General features: G+C 37.2%; 4 protein-coding genes and 1 pseudogene across 5 annotated transcripts in view; 4 read left to right on the top strand and 1 right to left on the bottom strand.

Annotated features, from left to right (window-relative positions):
* The first annotated feature begins 1,490 nt into the window (after positions 1–1,490).
* Positions 1,491–2,709, top strand: LOC106330187 (annotated as a pseudogene).
* Positions 2,710–5,112: 2,403 nt separating this feature from the next.
* Positions 5,113–7,647, top strand: LOC106334777 (serine carboxypeptidase-like 49; the record flags this gene model as incomplete). Its single annotated transcript, XM_013773136.1, is given in 9 exon segments — positions 5,113–5,135; positions 5,285–5,453; positions 5,553–5,672; positions 5,998–6,141; positions 6,216–6,366; positions 6,457–6,545; positions 6,733–6,991; positions 7,158–7,291; positions 7,403–7,647. Coding segments are annotated over 9 exon segments (1,239 nt in total), but the record flags the coding sequence as incomplete, so codon positions are not given.
* Positions 7,648–7,767: 120 nt separating this feature from the next.
* On the top strand, positions 7,768–9,088 carry LOC106334778. The gene is made up of 7 exons (XM_013773137.1): positions 7,768–8,061; positions 8,152–8,193; positions 8,281–8,322; positions 8,401–8,484; positions 8,557–8,644; positions 8,730–8,827; positions 8,913–9,088. The coding sequence occupies exons 1-7, from the start codon at positions 7,810–7,812 to the stop codon at positions 8,931–8,933; spliced, it is 627 nt and encodes a 208-aa protein (XP_013628591.1). The 5' UTR covers positions 7,768–7,809; the 3' UTR covers positions 8,934–9,088.
* On the bottom strand, positions 9,032–12,594 carry LOC106334776 (protein FLOWERING LOCUS D). 2 transcript variants are annotated; one of them, XM_013773133.1, is made up of 5 exons: positions 10,740–12,594; positions 9,899–10,648; positions 9,767–9,812; positions 9,508–9,686; positions 9,032–9,433 (listed from the first exon to the last, which is right to left on the bottom strand). In XM_013773133.1, the coding sequence occupies exons 1-5, from the start codon at positions 12,424–12,426 to the stop codon at positions 9,399–9,401; spliced, it is 2,697 nt and encodes an 898-aa protein (XP_013628587.1). In that variant the 5' UTR covers positions 12,427–12,594; the 3' UTR covers positions 9,032–9,398. The 2 variants fall into 2 exon arrangements, with proteins under 2 accessions (XP_013628587.1, XP_013628589.1); XM_013773135.1 differs by having other exon boundaries at positions 9,508–9,683; positions 10,740–12,591.
* A 2,723-nt stretch (positions 12,595–15,317) lies between these two features.
* The window catches only part of LOC106335702 (exocyst complex component SEC8-like), a 9,237-nt gene continuing 5,763 nt past the window's right edge, over positions 15,318–18,791 (top strand). Inside the window, exons 1-9 of the mRNA XM_013774290.1 lie at positions 15,318–15,432; positions 15,766–15,889; positions 16,259–16,471; positions 16,725–16,898; positions 17,134–17,238; positions 17,479–17,588; positions 17,735–17,914; positions 18,305–18,428; positions 18,510–18,616. Of these exons, the coding sequence (XP_013629744.1) occupies positions 15,848–15,889; positions 16,259–16,471; positions 16,725–16,898; positions 17,134–17,238; positions 17,479–17,588; positions 17,735–17,914; positions 18,305–18,428; positions 18,510–18,616 (1,055 nt within the window). The 5' untranslated portion in view covers positions 15,318–15,432; positions 15,766–15,847. The remainder of the gene's footprint in view (positions 15,433–15,765; positions 15,890–16,258; positions 16,472–16,724; positions 16,899–17,133; positions 17,239–17,478; positions 17,589–17,734; positions 17,915–18,304; positions 18,429–18,509; positions 18,617–18,791) is intronic.

Raw genomic sequence — 18,791 nt, 5'->3', positions numbered from 1 at the left:
TCACCGTTGGATTTACCAAACACCCAAGACTGCTCTGCTGAAGAACTATGGCGACCAGCTTCAAGAAAACCCAGACAACAGAAGATCCAACCGTTGAAATCCAAATCCCTTCGGTGAACCTCTAACCCACTGACTGAAGAAGCTTCCCACAAAATATCAGCCCGATCAGGATCCGTTTGACCCTCCAAATCCAGTCTTGAAAACACCTTACGAGTTTTCTCCTTCTCTTTCTTTTTCTCTTTTCTCTCTCTCTTCTTTTTGTCAAAACTCTATTATTGTGAGTCTACAGTGCAAAGGGTCATGAGAATTATTATTATGTCTCATGCCCACTTGGTTCTCTCCATCTAGGAGGGACCCAACAAGTATTACAATCTTGACAAGTGCACTGTTATTATATTATGTGTGTCTCAGTAATGGTAACGTTGCTTTCAGTGCTGGTATGGGCTTAGTCTTCTGATAATATTTTTCTTGTTCGAGAGTTTGCCCATTGATCCACCTTTGTAACATGACATAACTCTCCTCTGGTTTAGACTCTTGACTAGTGTGTCATGCTCCCTATAATCAAACCCACAGATCATTTAAAAACGCATAAGTGAAAACCATTAACAAAACGTTAGAATGGACGCAAAGAAAAGGGACTTTCTTTTGATAGTATCAAATGTCAGTTTATTGGTACAACAAGTCCTAGTGTATCTGCCCAAAACAGAGTGAATCTAATGAGCGCATACGCCCATCATCCAAGGTCTCCAGTGATCAGTGAGTGAATTGTTATGAGATCTAATCCAAGCTTGAGTCCCAAGGAAAGGCACATACATGTTGTGATAACCACTGTTCACCCAAAAAAAAACCTCACTAAGTTGACAAAATAAAGAGTCTCGAAAGCTTGAACTACTTCTTTAAAAGGCAAGAGTTTAAAGTACTTTGAATTGAACTTGAGCGAAGGATGGCCACTGATGCTGTTATTCATATGGTCATGGTACACTGCTTTTAATGTCATGGACATAAACCGGTGGTTACTAAACCGGTTCATTTTGCTTTATTCAGTCATGAGGTTCAAAGATTCATGTTTTTGGTTCGGTTAATTTTTTTTCTAAAGCTTGTTTTATTCAGCCAATGAGGTTCAAAGATTTCATGTGTTTGGTTCGGTTAATTTTTTTTTTTGTTACGCTTGATTTACTTAGTCGATGAGGTTAAAATATTTTGCCAAAAAAAGAAGAAAAGATTAAAGAATCACAGGGAGGAAATGAAGATTTATCCAAGAATCTCTGATATCATAGTTACTCGTGGTTACCAAAAAACTAGTCGTTACTAAACCGGTTCGTTTGCTTCATTCAATCAATAAGTTTAACCGGTTCATGTTTTTGGTTCGTTTCGGTTGAGTCTTCAACTGTTTTAACGGTAAAAGCGTTCATATTGTTTTAGTCGTTTCCTTCTTTCCTTATTATCCAAGAATCTCTCTTATACAACTCGAATCTCTCAGAGCGCGGGCCATGGCTGCCGCAAGGCGTTCGTGGTCGTCGCTGCTACCGGATATATTACAAGAAATCTTCTACAAGACTCCGGCGGAAGCTCTCGTCCGAGCAAAACCGACGTGCAAAGAATGGTACGCTCTCCTCACCGACGCAAGTTTCATCAACGAACACTTCCAACGCTCCCAAGAAGAACGCTTCCTAAGAATCTTCGTCGACGATACCGTAGAAATTATGGATCCAGCGACCGCAACAAGCTCAGTTTCACCAGTCCCAGACGAGCTACGACAGCATCCGTATAAGATCACTTTGGTGCACCCACTCTTGGTTCACTGCGACGGACTCATGCTGGTTGCGTATGATGATGATTGTTGTTGCGTAAGCGACGGTTCAAGACTCCCCAACCTCGCACTTTGGAATCCTGTTTTGAAAAACCTCAGATGGGTCGAGCCCGCGAAAGGTATCACGAGTTCTGATTACCACGGGATTGGATACGACAAGAACAATCGTAGCGATGGTTACAAGATTCTGAGGTTCAATAGTTGCCCTTGGGACGACGTTGAGGGTTATGGAGATGCACCAGAGGTTGAGATGTACGAGTGCAAGACGTGTTCTTGGAGGACTCTTGATGTCGAGCTTGATATGGATGTGCATATCATGCGTATCTGTGTGGCTGTGATGGGTAACATGTATTGGATTGCTTATAGAGATGTTGAAGAAGAAGAAGGAGATGATGATGATGAAGAAGAAGAAGAGTTCATTCTGAGTTTCGATTTCTCGGATGAAACATTCAAGGACATATGCTTCTGTCCTCCTTCTTATGAAAATTATCAGTTAGGTTGTTTGGATGGAGATAGCTTGTCGTTGCTACAACAAGACCAAGCATCAGGAAACATTGAAGTGTGGGTTTCGAGCAAGTTGGGTGATGGTGATGTCACGTTTAGCAAATGTTTCAGTTTGTCCGGTCCGGTTCTTCCGGCGTTATGGGTCGATGCTGATGCGGCTAGTCCTGTATACTGCTTTGTGAAGCCTAATTAAGAGTGTCAGCGTATGGTGTGTGGGAGTTGAACGAGAAGGTGATAAGGTCTGTACTTGCCTTACTCTTTATGGCATTAATGAGGATGGGATGAGAACTAGAACGGTGACGAAACGATACAACGTGCGTGACTATTCTCGCGCCTTCCGCTGTGGCTATGTGTATGTTCCAAGTATGATCCCTCTTCCATGGGTAAGAGATTAGGGTATTGTTTCTTGTTCTATAAGCTTTTCGTTTTGCTCTTTGTTCGTTGTTTATCTTCTGCCATATATATTTTGAAAGGAACTATGATACTGATGTGTTGTGCAGATGTTACTGAATATGACACGTTGGTTTTGGTTTTTGTATTACAATCTTGACAAGTTTTAAGTTATGGTGTGCACTGTTGAATCATGTTGTGCACTGTTGAATCAAGTTTTAGGTTATGGTTACTCTTTTGACTGTGTCCAGCTAGAAACTCACGTATATTATCCTTTTCGATTTGGTTAAGAGTATTATTAATTTACTAGTATTTTCTTCCGTGCTATGCACGGGCATTTATTTTTATAACTCTATATATTTTTTTTGTAATTTACAAAGGGATTTTTTTGTAGGGTTATGAAATTTACACTGGAAATAAATATTACTTATAGAGTTATATTTATTGGTGAACTTAAAAACAAAATTATTTTTTAATATTAAAACAGTCCAATATGAACAAAAGATGAACATTATATAATAGTTGCCAAAAAAAAGAAGATGAACATTATATAATAATTTACTTATCAAAAAAACATTACATATGAAATATCAAATCGAGAAAAAGCATATATTTTGTAAATAATTAACGTTAATATATTTGTATTTTTTTTTTTATGTTTATTTTTGTTTCGTAGTACTTTTTCCTAGTATTTTATTAGGTTTTCTTTTCTTAAACTATACTTGCATTAAGAACATGGAAACTATCACCAAACTTCTATGAGATTAGAAACAGATAAAATAAAGGATAAAAAAAACCAACCTGACCAGGTGAGATCTTGATCTAGAGAGTAGACATATCTTGTTCTCGTTTTCTCTACCATCTGAGTTTCTTGGGTCCATTTGTTGTCTTTTAATCATCTCCACATTTTACATTTTTGTAATTCTCCTTTTCTGAACTATCGCTATGACAATAGTTTCAAAAAAAAAACTATCACTACAATAACAGTTCAGGAAATCAAAATTTGATTTTCCATTTAGAAATGATATTTACATATCTTGTTTATCTTTACCTTTTTCACTATGGAGTATGTATGTAGCTTTTTCCTGCAGTATCTAAAGAGGGAAAACTTATAAATCGATCAACAGAGTACAAAAATTGATGAAAAAAAATTATTTGAGAATGAAGAGTTTGTGTGTGTTTTTAGTTTCACAAACCTGAACTTTAATCTTCATCCTCCAATTTTGCAGTAGGATCCACCTATCAGTCCATAGCATATATTGTTTTTCTTCTGCTTATTTAGTTGAAAAAGTATATTTTGAAGACTATTGTTGTGCCACTACTTGATGAGAAACTATTTTGATCTGCATCTAAAATTGTAGTACGATCATTAGAAGCTTTAGATCAATAAGGTTAGAAATTGAAAATTCAGAGAGAATCAATGGAGTTGTTGCAAAAGAAAAAATAACTTACAATTTCTAAATGAGCTAGGAAGAGATGAATTTAAAACTATGGCAACGTGAGTGGGTTTCAGAGGGAGATAATGGGTGTAGTGTGGTATTAGGGATTTTATTTTGTAAAGAAAAGAAATTAATAGAAGCAGTTGATAAAGGATACGTTATTTGCTTTAAACGTTTAATTTCAATATTTTTTTTGCATTTTTATCTTTTTTAAATTTAAATTAATTTCCATATGGCAATATCTGATTCGTCTGGTGACTTGTGCTTTAGTATATAAAGCCATGTACAATGGTTTCAACACTCTCTTCATTTTCAACACCTTTATTTTCCCTTTTTAACATTCCACATCATCTTCTCTTTCTTCCACCTCATTTATTCAACACCCACTTCATTTTAAACATCTACAATGATTTGTTTTAAAATCATCAACACCCTACCCCACAACTTTTTATTCAAATTATTTTGTTTTTCTTACAATATAATAATTACATATTAATAATTAATTTAAAACTAAAATAACATAACCTTTAGTAATATTTATTTTAAATTATTATATTTAGCTGTCTTTTAAATCATACAAAATAAATGTTAATAAAATAATTAAAATTAAAAATATATTCATCACTATAAGTTAGATATTTACCTAATTTTATTTTTAAAAATACAAAAAATAATATTATTAAAACAATTAAAATTAAGAAACTTTAAATACACACAATACAAACATATATTATTAAGAAATTTTAAACATACATGATACAACACACACAAAATAAAAATAGATAACTTAATTAGTACAATAAACTCTTAAAGCGCAAACAATAAAACTTTTAAAACACACACATAAATTTTAAATTATTTTGGCATCCATTTAACAAAAAAAAAGTTTAAAATACTAAAATAATTGATTATAATGAAAAATGATGTTTTTTTTTCTATGTCGAAATGAGGTGAGAGTGGTCTCTAAATCTCCCGAAATCTCAGGGCGCAAGGTTGTTATCTAATCCTATAGCCTTGCTTTTTCATGTACGGATGGTGATTTAGTATCTGATTTGTAGCTAGCTGTTGACTAGGCTGTGTGTTTATTGTCGATCTTAGCATTGTTGCTATTTGGAATGTTTTGATTGGTTTGTGTGTTTAGGATGTTTTACTTCTTCTTTGAGTCGCGCACGAAGAAGGAGGCTCCTGTGGTGATTTGGTTGACGGGAGGGCCTGGATGTAGCAGTGAATTGGCTATGTTCTATGAGAACGGACCTTTCAAGATTGATAAGAACATGTCTCTTGCTTGGAATGAGTATGGATGGGACCAGGTATCATAACCTTAATTTTGTGATCCTTGTAAACTATTGATTCTCATTTCTTAATTTTTGCTCATGAGAGTTGATTGAGGATTTATTTATATCTTGCAGGCTTCCAATCTACTGTATGTTGACCAGCCTGTTGGAACTGGTTTCAGCTACACCACTGACAAAAGTGATATCCGTCATGATGAAACTGGAGTCAGCGATGATCTGTATGACTTTCTGCAGGTCTGGGAACTATATATTCTATTGAGTTCCTTGTTCTTCTGAACTTTGTTAATACAGAAACCTGCTTCCACGCTTTGATTTAAATAAAACCTCTTTTATATTGTTCTTGTTTGTTTAGCTGTTACAAGATAGTGATTATGTTTCCTCGTGTTACCTCAGGTCTGGCAGTAGATATTCTATTGAGTTCCTTTTTTTTGAACTTTTGTGGGTATAGAAACTTGCTTTCAAGCTTTGATTTGGAAAAAAACTTCTTTTAGATTGTTCTGATTTAAATATCTGTAACAAGATGGTGAATTGGTGATTATGTTTCCTTGTGTTACCTTAGGCATTCTTTGCGGAGCACCCTACGCTGGCAAACAAAGACTTTTACATAACGGGAGAGTCATATGCTGGCCACTACATTCCGGCGTTTGCTGCCAGAGTCCATACTGGAAACAAGGCTAATGAGGGAGTTCATGTTAACCTTAAGGCATGTGACTGTTTCTTTGTTTTTTCTCTTACGGTGTTAATGTATGGTTGGTACTTACAAGTATAGGCTTGCAGGGATTCGCCATTGGAAATGGGCTTACAGATCCTGCAATCCAATACCCAGCCTATCCTGACTATGCGTTGGAAATGGGCTTAATTACGCAAGCAGAGCATGATCGCTTAGAAAAAATTGTGCCACTGTGCGAACTATCCATTAAGCTTTGTGGTACTTCCTCTATTCTAGTTATCAAGTTATGTCTTTCAATTGCTCCATGTGTTTTGATGGATCCTGAATCCCTGTTTTTTTTTTTTCCAGGAACTGATGGAACAAGTTCTTGTTTGGCGTCATATCTTGTTTGCAACACCTTGTTCACTGGTGTAATGAAACATGCTGGCGGAGTAAACGTAAGCCCAAAATTATTGACTTTCATTGCTAATTGGATTTCCAGATAATATTGTTTTTAGCAACATCCTGTGGATAAATGAGACCTTGGATAAACCATTGCTAATGGAGAAGACATCACTTGTATAAAAGTAATTCTGTTTAATCTTTCTGCATTTAAAGTTATAACTTGACGCACTTCTTGTGTAGCATTACGACATCAGGAAGAAGTGCGAGGGGAGTTTATGCTACGACTTCTCAAACATGGAGAAATTCTTGAATCTGCAATCAGTGAGAAAGTCGCTTGGTGTTGGGGACATAGAGTTCGTCTCCTGTAGTACAAGTGTCTATCAGGCAATGCTACAAGATTGGATGAGGAATCTCGAGGTTGGGATTCCCACGCTCTTGGAAGATGGAATCAACCTTCTCGTGTACGCAGGAGAATATGATCTCATCTGCAACTGGCTCGGTGAGTTCCAAAAACATAACATAATCTAGACTTGTCAATAATGAAATAAGCGGAATATAATTGTGAACTAAACAAAAACAACTAAACTAGTAAAAACACAATTGTTAATGTATCTTTGGCATTAACTTGAGCTTTTGTGACGCATGATATATTGAATTTGGAGCAGGTAACTCGAGGTGGGTGAATGCAATGGAGTGGTCAGGGAAAGAGAACTTCAAGGCGAGTAAGGAAGTACCCTTTGTGGTTGATGGTAAAGAAGCAGGCAAGTTAAAGAGTTATGGACAACTCAGTTTCCTCAAGGTCAGGCTCTTTCCTACATAAAACCGTAGTCGTTCTTCTGTTCTGCTTATTGTCTTTTTTATAGCAAAAGACAGAAGAGGTTTTGATGATTTAAAACAAAAATATAAACAGGTGCACGATGCGGGGCACATGGTTCCAATGGACCAGCCAAAAGCTGCGCTGGAAATGTTGAAGGGATGGATGGAGAATTCGCTTACTGGAGTAGATGCTGTGACTACTAGTACCACTACAGAAGGAGAGGATTTGGTTGCTCAGATGTGATCCCCATCTTCTTTTTAAAACAATGTGTACTGGTTTCTGATGTAATTTGAATATTTGATTACAGAGTGTTTACAACATACTGTATACTAATTTGATTCCAATTTGGCATTAAAATCACATCAAACCGAAATAAACGAGAATCTGGTTAGAAGACAAACCGAGTAGAATACATGACAAATGGCGAAATACGATTGGCTAGAGGAACAATTTTATCTTAACAATCACGAACGATGCAAATGAGATAGGGAGAAGCAGCAATGTCGTCGTCTTCTTTGCTGCGGTTTGGAATCTCAAGGCCGTCTTCTTCTTATAAGAAATTAGTAAGCTCTCACTTCTTTGGGTTCGCTACGTCTTCTTTGTCATGGGCAAACAACACACCTCACCACACAAAGCTCAAGCAAAAACAAAAGCTCTCTGTTAAAGGTTCAGCTCAAGAGATTCCACAGACACTAGAAGAAGATTCGAAGTTTGTACCTTTGGATCCTCAAGATCCTGTGTTCGGCCCTCCTGTCAGTTTCTTTTACATTTTAAATCTTTGCCCACCGTTCACTACTGTGAAGTCTGTGATCATCATATTTGGAATATATCTTCTTTTTCAGGTTTTGCTGTTGCTTGGCTTTCAAATTCATGAAGCACAGAAGGTAATATATAAACTGGAAACAGAGTTACATATCACACACTGCAAATATTTTCGAGTCTTTGAATTAATCTATCACCTTGTAATGCAGATACAAGAGCTTCTTAAGGAGCTCGATGGTGAATTCATGAAGGTAAAATCGAAAATTCCCTTTCTGACTCTTTCAAGATGATGTCAGACTAATGTTTGTTGATTTTGGAGAAAAATGTAGATTATGTTATGTACAGAAGATATGATCCCACGTTCGTTATGGGAAGCAGTTAACACAAGACAGACTGACCTGAAGAGAGTGAAAGTATGTGACTTCCAGCTTACATCAACGTTCTTCTGCGTTTTTGTTTTCTTACATTATTAATCCTTTGTGCAGATAGCGGAGTCGCTGCCCCGAATCTGCTTCTTATCTGGTTTGACAGGGGAAGAGATGATGATGTTCATTGATGCATTTCCAGAATCTGGTACCTTCTTAGTATTCAAAATGTATTAAGAAAACAGGAAGACTTTAAAGCATATCGTTTACAAAGCTGGTGGATTCAAATGCAGGGCTAGAACCAGCTGTGTTTGCAGCTATGGTTCCGAACAGCGCTGATAAACCCATCTCGGAGTTGATGGAAGAAATCATGGGAGATCATGAGTTGTTGGTTAGTAAACATCTCAGCTCCAAAACTCACCAGTTTCAGCTATGGTCTTGAATATTGAGACATAAAACACTTCTTTCCTATGCAGACCGGCAGCGGTTCCAGCTGAAGAAAGACAAGAGGACAGCTCTGGAAAGGCTCTTATGTGTTTTGTTCCGCTATGTGAACTCGATCAGATAAAAGAGTGTTGTGTTACTTGTGTTTACATAACACAGATAATATTAGTCATTTTACATAACAGAGATAATCTTAGTCATTTTATTAGTCTTCGTGTACATTACAAACACTACATACGTGGATAAATAGTCAGTATTTGTCTGCTAACATAAAGTTACGATCAAAAGAGAGAGGAGGAGACTCCATCTGTAAATAAAAGAAGAAGTGGGATGAACTCTCCTGAGGCTTTTGAAAGTGGTAAGTCACAGATCATTCATTCATCATCGTCTAGTGAACTCTGCACCTGATGGCCTCTCTTCAAGTTGCCTGGCTTGGGTCGGAGTTGAGAACAGAACTACATTTGTTCCTGTCTTCATCAAACTCATTTGCTTGAGTGGGGTTTTGTTCATTCATTCTGTCATCTTTTCATAGTCTCTCCATGCAAGGAACCACCTATGTGTCATCATCAATGTAAATTGATCATAATTTCAAAAGGATCGATCAATACTACCAAGAAGAACGCATACCAGAACTTGATGCAACTCCTGTACCCAACCATTTGCTTTCCTCTCGCGTGCTGCTGCTTCCTATCGCCTCTACTATTGTCGTTTGCTCAGATGCTTTCCCATTCCCTAAAGACTCTTGTCTTATAGTCTCTGAGTCGCCAATACTACTTTGATTCAGCGGCACCGGTCCTTTAATCCTTCTTATGCAACAAAAAATATCTTAGCAATCTCTATTGACAAGTGAGAGTGATTATTGCACATACGACCGCTTGTAGTTTACCTGATCAGCTTCCGCTTCAGAGCACCGGATTTCATCTTTAGCATACCTTCACAACAGAGAGAAAAAAGGATAAGATGTCATTACTGGTTCTCTATGACATGTATGGAGAGCAATCAAATCAGGAAGCCTAACCAGATTTTGTGCCTGATGATGCTGGCTTGCGACCGGTTCGCTCAGCTTTAATAGAAGCGATAACGGAATCAGCTCCAATTCCTAGACCTTTTCTTCCCACAAGCTTCACTCCAAGTGTCTCACATAGATAGTAAATCCTCTTTTCATCACCACCTCTGACTTCTCTCAAGTCAAGAGCCTGCTGTCTAGTCAACAACGTATACACCTGAATCTGTTGCTGCTGATTGAAATGAGACTGAAGCTGCTGAAACAGTATCTTGTTCGAGTACTGATCCGCTACTGGGTCTTCGTTCCTCTTGCAAGGCTCGCTCAGCGTCACCCTCAGAATCGCAGGAGACTTCGGGTCTGGATTCCTCCGACTAAAGATTATGGAGAAACTCCCAAACTCCAGATCAGGGTCTCTGAACAAATCCGCAAGAAGGGTGGCACAAGCGTGAGGATTCTTCAAAGGGTTCCTATCGATTCTCTTCCTTATGCCCCGGGACTTTGCGGACTGAGCCATGTTAGCAGCTTCTCTCAGACCAGTGACGAAAGCTCCATGCATGGTTGCAGGATACCTCCTTGTTGTAGCTTCACCAGCAAAGAAAAGCCTCCCGTCTCCAACACTTTCTGCTAATATGTCGTAATCATCACCTGAAGCTCCCACTGCAACGTTGGAGTAAGATCCGAAACTGAATGGATCCCCTCCCCACCTGGTGCAGACCGTTTGAATTGGGTCAGGAACATTTATTCCTTGTGGTTCATACATACCTGAAATGGATCAGGATGTAAAGTGTGGCATACATTAGCATCAACCTTGAATTAATTGGAATGACTATACGAGTATAGTAAATCTTATTACCCCTAAGAATCTGAAGAACACGAGTCACTGCATCGGTGGGCGGCATAGTCTCAAACTTATGAGCAGCTTCTCCCGCAACCAACGCGATCAACAGAGGACCACCTGCAACTTGCGCATAGCTATAGAAGAGGAAGAACTCACCTCTATTGGTTGGATCCTCAGTAAGATGTCCAAAGGTATCAAGATCCGTGCCCCAAAACACAAACGGAAACAGCATTGCAACTTTGTTCAACAACCCAAAACCTAGTCTCTTTATACAATCAAGCTTCCTCTGAGGCAACTCCGGCACAAATTTGATGGATCCGTTCTTAAGAACACCAAGGGGAACAGTACACAGCACCATATCACCTTCATACACTTGATGTCCAGCTGTTACCTTCACACCATCCGCACCGTATCTGATCGTCTGAACAGTCTTCTCATACAAGATCGGTACATTCTCCGCCAAAGCATGAACCAGCCTCCCATTCCCTCCAGGCAAAAAGCAATGATCCCCACCCATATCGTAAGGGTCATCTTGATCCCAGAACGCAAGAGAGAGCTTAGACACCAAACCCGCATTCGCGTACTCCAAGTTAGCAAGATGCCAATTAAACAAACTCATCTCCTCAGTAGCATCCCCATAAACCTGCCTGAACGTCTCGAGCGCCGCACCAAGCGACACATCCATCGAAACATCACCCATCAGCTGCCTAAGCTTACTAGCCTTATCCAAAAGCCGGTTAAAAGCCCCCTCCACCTTCATATCCAAATCCGGATCAACCGGTTTACCATCAACCCTATAAAGAGGACACTTATCTCTCACCTTGTAAAGAGAACAACCTAACTGCCTCGCTATAATCCCTAACGGATTCCCTAACGTCCCGGTCAAAACACTCCCTCCCAAATCCGCCGCCGCCTCCACTCTATTCCCTTCCATCCTCTTAGTATAAACCCTCCCGCCAGGCCGCTTCCTACCTTCCAAAACGGTTACCTTAAACCCGAACCTCAGTAACTGCCTCGCCGCGGCTAAACCAGACAATCCAGCTCCCACTATAACGACGCTAGGCTTGCTTGGCTGCTGAGCAGGAGGAACCTTGTCTTTAACCGCCTGGGATATCCCGAAGTTGATGTAACCGTGTAGAACCAAATAGTCGTAAGCAGAGTCTAACAGACTTATGCAGTGGTTAGGAATCGAATCTAGAAAAGATTCCTTTGCGATCCAGCTGGAGATATTCTCTCTCCATTTGGAGATGATGTGGTTCCTGATCAAAATGTAGTTTACCTGCTCGATTCCTCCGACGACGGGGACCACGCCGAAGTCGATCTCCTCCTCGGTGAGGGAATCGGCTGGGAAGCCGGCCGTGAGAGCGAGGAGAGCCTCAGTGGTGGCGTCCTTGTTGATCGTGATGATCTCGTCGCCTATCCCTGGGTTTGTTGATCTGGGGGCGTCTATGTTGGGGAGGATTCCTCCGGCGTTGGGGAGAGTGTGAAACGACGACGTTGAGCGCTGAGATCGGCCTCTTCTTCGCTTCTTTGGAGCGGAGAAGGAGACCATTTGCTCGAAGCTAGGGTTGGAGGTTGAGGTTGGGAATGGATTTGAGGTTGGGTCTGGGTTGGGATTTGAGTTCGATTGTGGAGGGAGAGTGGGGAGCTGAGAGTGGGGTAGAGACGGAGCATTGTCTTGGTTGTTATCCGGTGGATTCATGGTGCCACCGTCGCCGTCGAGTTGGAGGAGCGTCGTGGTGGACGAGGAGGAAGATAGACGGAGGAGGAGCTAAAACGTTTCTTCTACAAAGCCCAGTTTCTTCGACGAAGCCCATCATGGAGTTCCTTTTTATTAACGTAGTTGTGAACCAGCCCATTACACTGACGAGATTTTGTTTTCCATGTGTATCATTATCTAATCAATTTTCATATATTTGATCAAAAAGAAAATCAATTTTCATATATTATCTCAGTGAAATTATTAGTTTCTGGAATTTTTTTTTATTATTTGTGTATTTTTAGATTTAAACTAAATTTAATGCTATTTATTTTATGATTTATGTTAAAATCATATATTATTGATTCTATATTTTATTATAATTCAATCAATATGTTATTTTGTCAAATGGATTTACTACTAAATTTCATTTCATAATAAATTTTCGTAGATATAAAATGAATTATTTGCTAAAGATATAAAAATAATTAAATTATTTAAGAATTTATAAAAAGTTTTAATTAAGTTTTTAACACAAAATTTAGATTCTAATACAAATACTTACAAAGCAACTTCGGTAAATGTTATATTAATAAAATAAAAAATTTACTGTACAAGATAAGAAAAGCATTTTATAATAATTTCCCTAATATATATATTTTTGGTTATTTTACTTTCCCGTATATCTTAATTAAAAAAAATATATGTATAAACATAAACCTAAAATGTTGAATATATATATTTTACTGCAAATTTATTGTAAGAAGTATGATTTAATCTTCTTTACCTGTGCTTATGGATAATCCGTAAAACATATTACAGTCAGATAGTGGTGTACTTAGGGCTGGGTAAAAAAGCCGGATCCGAAGAACCGAACCGAATCTGATCCGAAAAAGTAGTACCAAACCCGAACCGAAATTGATTAAATATCCGAACGAGTTTAAAATTTTGATATCTAAAGAACCGAAATCGAATCCGACCAGAACCGAAGTATCTCGGGTATCCGAATGTAACATAAATAGATTTATATACCTAAATATATTACTTATTTTTCGATTTAATATATATTAAAACATCCGAAATGTATAAGATACTTTTAATTTATCTAAAATACTTGAAAATATACATAAATAATCAAAAGTAAATGTCTAAAATAGCTCAAATATATTCAAAATACTTGAAATATCTATTGATTTTTTTATCCAAATATTCAAATTAAACCAATTTATATATTAATTTTAGGTATTTTGACATATATTATACAAATTTATATGCAATATATTATTTTGTTTTAGATTTTGAGAAATTTAATCTATTAATTTAGAGTCCTATTTTATATCTACTTATAAATAGTCTAGGTTGGACCATTACATTTAATTAGATTTTCTATTATTTTTACTTATATTTAACTTAATTATTATTAAATATATACCCTACCCTAAAATTAAGGAACTAAATAACTAATCTATTATTTTAAATAATGATTTCAATGTATATTAACATTTATTTTAAGTAAATAATCTATTATATTTTATATATTAATATAAAAAGAATTAAATATACCTACTAATTCATGTATACAACTGTACTTTAATTCAAATGTAAGAAAGAAATTCTTTAAAACCATCACCAAATACATAATAATATATCATATAGATAAAGTATTAAAACTAGAGATACATATACATATATATATATATATATATATGTATGATAAAATAAATAGTAATAGTAATTAATATTTAATGATATGTTGAAACATGTTATTATTGTTATTTTTATGAGTATAGTTTCACGGGTTATTTCAGCACATAAAATATTTATCAAATATAAAACTCATCGAACAAAACATAAAACATACTTTAAGTTAGGCTTGAGCATTCTGGTACCCGTAACGATACGGGTTGGGTATTTGGAATTTCAGTTCTAAGTTATATCACATCTTAAGCTTCATTCTGGTAAATTTGTAAGTACGGATCGAGTTTGGATGTAAGCTTCGGTTTTGCTTCTAAATTGTATCACATCTAAAATTTATAAAGTAACCATATTTTGTTCCGATTCATGTTATATGGATTTGGTTCGGATATATCCAAAATTAAATCCAAAATTAAAAAGAAAAAAATAAGAAATAAACTTATTTATATAGGATTGGATACTTAAGGTACTTATTGAAGATTTAAATACTTATTTTTAGATATAATTTCAAAATAAATATAGAATTGAATATTTGAAGTAAATATTTATGTTTCAAATATTTATATTTCCGAGTAATTTGGACTTTCGGATCGGGTTTTTGGATTTTCGGGTTTTTTTTTTGGTTTTTCGGACTGCCTTCGGGTTTGGCTAATAACATTTCGAGTTCGGATATGTGGTGTACCACACTACAAGACTAATTATGAAATTTCTTATATTTCAGAATGGGCACGGATCAGTTTTTTTGGTTTGAGTTCGGTATGGAATTTGGTTTACGGATTTTATGTCCATGCCTATTTTAAATGAAAAGAAAGTGCGATTATATAAAAAAAATTACCAAAAAATTATTTCGCGCTTCAGCGCGGGTGAAAATCTAGTTTAAGCTTATATGAGTATTAAAAATTTTAAAATAATTTAAATGGGTTATCCGAACTCGAACCGAACCCGAACCGAACCCGCAAAGATCCGAACCGAACCCGAACCGAAATTTAGAAATACCCGAATGGGGTTGAAATCTTTAAACCAGAAAATTCGAAATCCAAATAGATCCGAACCGAATCCGAATGAGTATCCGAACACCCCTGATAATTATGTATTATTAATGTTTGTTTGTGTGACTAATTTCCCCCACAATAAAATTTAACATTGGAGAAAACAGAAAACAAGGAAAAAGTGGAAGAGAGAAACAAATTACAGAGAAGAAAAAGTCTGGTAAAAATTAGAAGAACACCGCGTTTAGATATATATTTCTTCCTTGTTAGCTCTCCTATTTTCCCTTGGTGATCGGGAGTCGCACTCATCAGATTCGTATCCCAGGTAAAGATTCGTAGCTGAAAATCCATTTCGTCTTCACGATTTTTTCTTCCTAGATCTACTTCAGCACCTATTGTTAGATTGCAATTCTCGATTCTTGTAGCTGGAATTTGAGTGTAATTGGATATTATCTTTTCTCTCTGCGTATCGTTAGATCGTTCGCTATGATTGATCGTTCACCATGTCTTCCTTCTCCTGACTTGAATTATGTATCCTCCGTTGCGTTTTTGTATTTTTGATGTTTGGGAATTGAGCTGCGTAGCATCGTGGTGATGCTGTTAACAGCGTCTTCTCTCGCTCATGTATGTGTTTTGGTGCTTGAACTTTTGATTTCAGCTACAGAGAGCTTGATTGGAATGTGCTGAGGAATTACTCATTTAGGCTCGAACAAGCCAAGCGCGATAAAAAGATCGCCAGCATGGGAATTTTCAACGACTTGCCTGTTCCTTCGGATAAAACTGTAAGTCCACACTCTTTATTCACTCCTCCTAGCTAAGTTAAAAGAACCTTAGAAGGAGGAATCGTCTGGTTCAACGGTGTCCTTTCATCCCCTTAGGAGTTTAAGGGGAAAAATTAAATTTGTCCGTATTCTATTCATCATGGGAGAAGTGATACAGCTAAGGGGATAGAAGGTTATAGTAATAGGCTTAACCCACACCCAAAATCTAGCGGAGGATTGCCACACACTTATGTATTACTCCACAATTTACTCAACTTTCGATGTGGAACTCTAATAGATGGGAAACTAACTGGAATTATCACTGCTATCGATTTTGTTTTTTTTTAGTACATGTGTGTGTGCCTGCCTGAGTGATGATTGTTATTGCAGTACCTTAGGGAGGAGCTGGCACGGATAGATGAGAGCTGGGCTGTTGCACGTTTTGACTCTTTGCCACATGTGGTCCATATCCTTACTTCAAAAGACCGTGAAGCTGACATTCATATATTAAGGGAACAAAGTGATGTTGTTGAGGAGGTTGTGGATGAAGTTGTGCATGCTTATCATGGTGGTTTCAACAAGGCCATTCAAAACTACTCTCAGGTTTCTATTATCTGTTAGCTCTTTCCTTTTTATTGGATGGATAGAGCCTTTTTCTCATCTAAAGCAGCAACCAGACATATCTGTCACATAAACTTCTGTTACCGCTTATTGGCATTCAGATTGCGTGTCTAAATTTACAAATCTAGTATCCATACTAGTCGAGAGATAATTTTCTTAGTAAAATTTCATTCGTGAAGTAAGTTGATTTTGATTCTCTCGTTTTTTTGCCTGCTTTGAATGTATTCTTCATCAGATTTTGCGTCTATTCAGAGAGTCCACTGAAAAATTAGGCGACTTGAAGCATGATTTGGCAGATGCAAAGAAGAGCTTGGGTACACGCAATAAACAATTACACCAGTTGTGGTACCGTTCTGTGACATTGCGGCACATCATCTCAGTGTTGGATCAAATTGAGAGCATTTCTAAGGTTGGTTGGATTAACCGTAACATTTCTTAGTTAATTCTTTTTGACAATGCTTGTTATGTATTTTCGCTGCTCTGAAGTTTTATACTCCATCCATGATAGCACTCTGTATTTCTGATGATACATTTGTTGATATGTTTTCAATCTTTATACTTAATTTCTTTTACTTTGTGCTATTTAAAAGAAACTGCTTTTCTGTTGTGACAATGGTGGCTCTGCCTTTTGAAACATTGAACAGGTTCCATCTCGTATTGAGAAGCTCATTGCCGATAAGCAGTTTTACGCTGCTATTCAAGTGTATCTCCAGTCGTCTCTGATGCTTGAGCGTGAGGGCCTTCAAACGGTAATTTCCTAACTGCCAATGCTATAGCAAATGCTGGAAAAGCAATCTCATGGGAATTATTTTGGGTCTTCTCATTCCATTGTCAATTTATCTCTAGGACTGTGTCTGTTTTATTACTAATCCGTTGAATGGGATCTGTTAACATCTCATTTCCATCGGGATTTTCCTATTATTTCTGTTGGAGAGATCTACTGCTCACTTGGATGTTGTACTTATAGATATTCTGGTACGTTCACCTAGGTTGGTGCTCTTCAAGATGTCAGATCTGAGCTATCTAAGCTGCGAGGATCTCTTTTCTTCAAAATTCTAGACGATTTGCATGCACATCTATACAATAGAGGTGAATACAGGTAGGTTTCGTTTCAGCTTCTATATGCAAATTTCAGAAGCTGTGCTAATTTGTATCCTTGGTTACAGGCGCCTCCTTGCTTGATAGTGTGTGTTATCACTTCTTTCATCGCCTAATCTTCTGTTCTTGAACTTGTCTATGCTGCAGTTCAGTTGCGTCAGGCATATATGAAAGAGATGATGAAGTACCAACAACAACAGCTGTTGCAGCCAGTCGAATGGGCTCACAACCACTTTCTCGTAGAACACGGACACTGAAAGGTGATAGTCAGTTTGGTGTTAGGGGACTCACAAATGGTTCACATAGGTCGGCTTCTATCGAAGAAGGGTATGATTTAGCAATCTTTCACTTCATTTGATTCTTTATCGGATATTAGGAATACTTTTCGTGTATAAAGATTAATTTTTTCGGAGGGATCAATGTTTATTAACTGTGTTTCGTTTCGGTTCTTTATAGAGGTTCTCTCGGCTTTATTTTCAATATAGAGGTTGAGAATTGCAATATTTATCTGATCATTGTTTAGAGGTTCTCCTTGTAATTTCCTTCATTAAATTTTTTGTCAGTAAAAGAAAATATGCTATAAATTGATTGTGGCAGAAGTTTCTTTGTCAGCCTAAGGTTGTGTACATTTGTTCTGCTTTTATAAAAATATTTTGCTTGTTTGCCATTCCCTGACTTCGCTAATTTGTCTTTCTTTAATCACCTTGTGTTTCTTAGTTCATCGTTTGATGGACATGACGAGGAGGACTCTGTAGAGCATGATGAAGCATCCGCTGATAGTAAATTTCTTGCTCACCAACTTCCGCCGTGGCTTTCTGATTCCACTCCTGACGAGTTTATTGTACGTGCTTGTTACGCTTAAATAGCTTATTTTATGCCCATTTTTTTAATTGATGCGCCATTACTTTTTCTCCTGTTTCAGGAAGCAGTAAGAAAGAGTGATGACCCATTGCATGTGAAATATCTACAGACCCTTGTTGAGTGTCTCTGTATGCTTGGGAAAGTTGCAGCGGCTGGTGCTATCATATGGTTCGTTTTCTAATATTTATTATTGTTTTTAATTGGTTTTAGGTATGCTAGAAATTCACTCCTTTAATATCTTTTAGTTTTAGATCGCTAGCAGTGGCCTCATTTTGTTAGTTAACTTGTCATCGATGTCATCACTAAATACAATCTTTATTAAATGTAGTCTGTAATTTTGGGG

This window comes from Brassica oleracea, chromosome C3, assembly GCF_000695525.1.
Source record: "Brassica oleracea var. oleracea cultivar TO1000 chromosome C3, BOL, whole genome shotgun sequence".
Classification (NCBI taxonomy): Eukaryota; Viridiplantae; Streptophyta; class Magnoliopsida; order Brassicales; family Brassicaceae; genus Brassica; species Brassica oleracea.
This window is presented reverse-complemented; position numbering and strand designations above follow the sequence as displayed.

What these genes read in the sequence shown, in the direction of transcription:
- LOC106334778 (XM_013773137.1), top strand. Translation starts at nt 7,810, where the DNA reads ATGTCGTCGTCTTCTTTGCTGCGGTTTGGAATCTCAAGGCCGTCTTCT. An exon ending in ATCCTGTGTTCGGCCCTCCT is followed by an intron (nt 8,062 to 8,151) that starts GTCAGTTTCTTT and finishes CTTCTTTTTCAG; the next exon opens with GTTTTGCTGTTGCTTGGCTT. An exon ending in CTGACCTGAAGAGAGTGAAA is followed by an intron (nt 8,485 to 8,556) that starts GTATGTGACTTC and finishes TCCTTTGTGCAG; the next exon opens with ATAGCGGAGTCGCTGCCCCG.
- LOC106334776 (XM_013773133.1), bottom strand. Translation starts at nt 12,426, where the DNA reads ATGAATCCACCGGATAACAACCAAGACAATGCTCCGTCTCTACCCCAC. An exon ending in TGTTCTTCAGATTCTTAGGG is followed by an intron (nt 10,649 to 10,739) that starts GTAATAAGATTT and finishes GATCCATTTCAG; the next exon opens with GTATGTATGAACCACAAGGA. An exon ending in CTGAAGCGGAAGCTGATCAG is followed by an intron (nt 9,687 to 9,766) that starts GTAAACTACAAG and finishes TTGTTGCATAAG; the next exon opens with AAGGATTAAAGGACCGGTGC.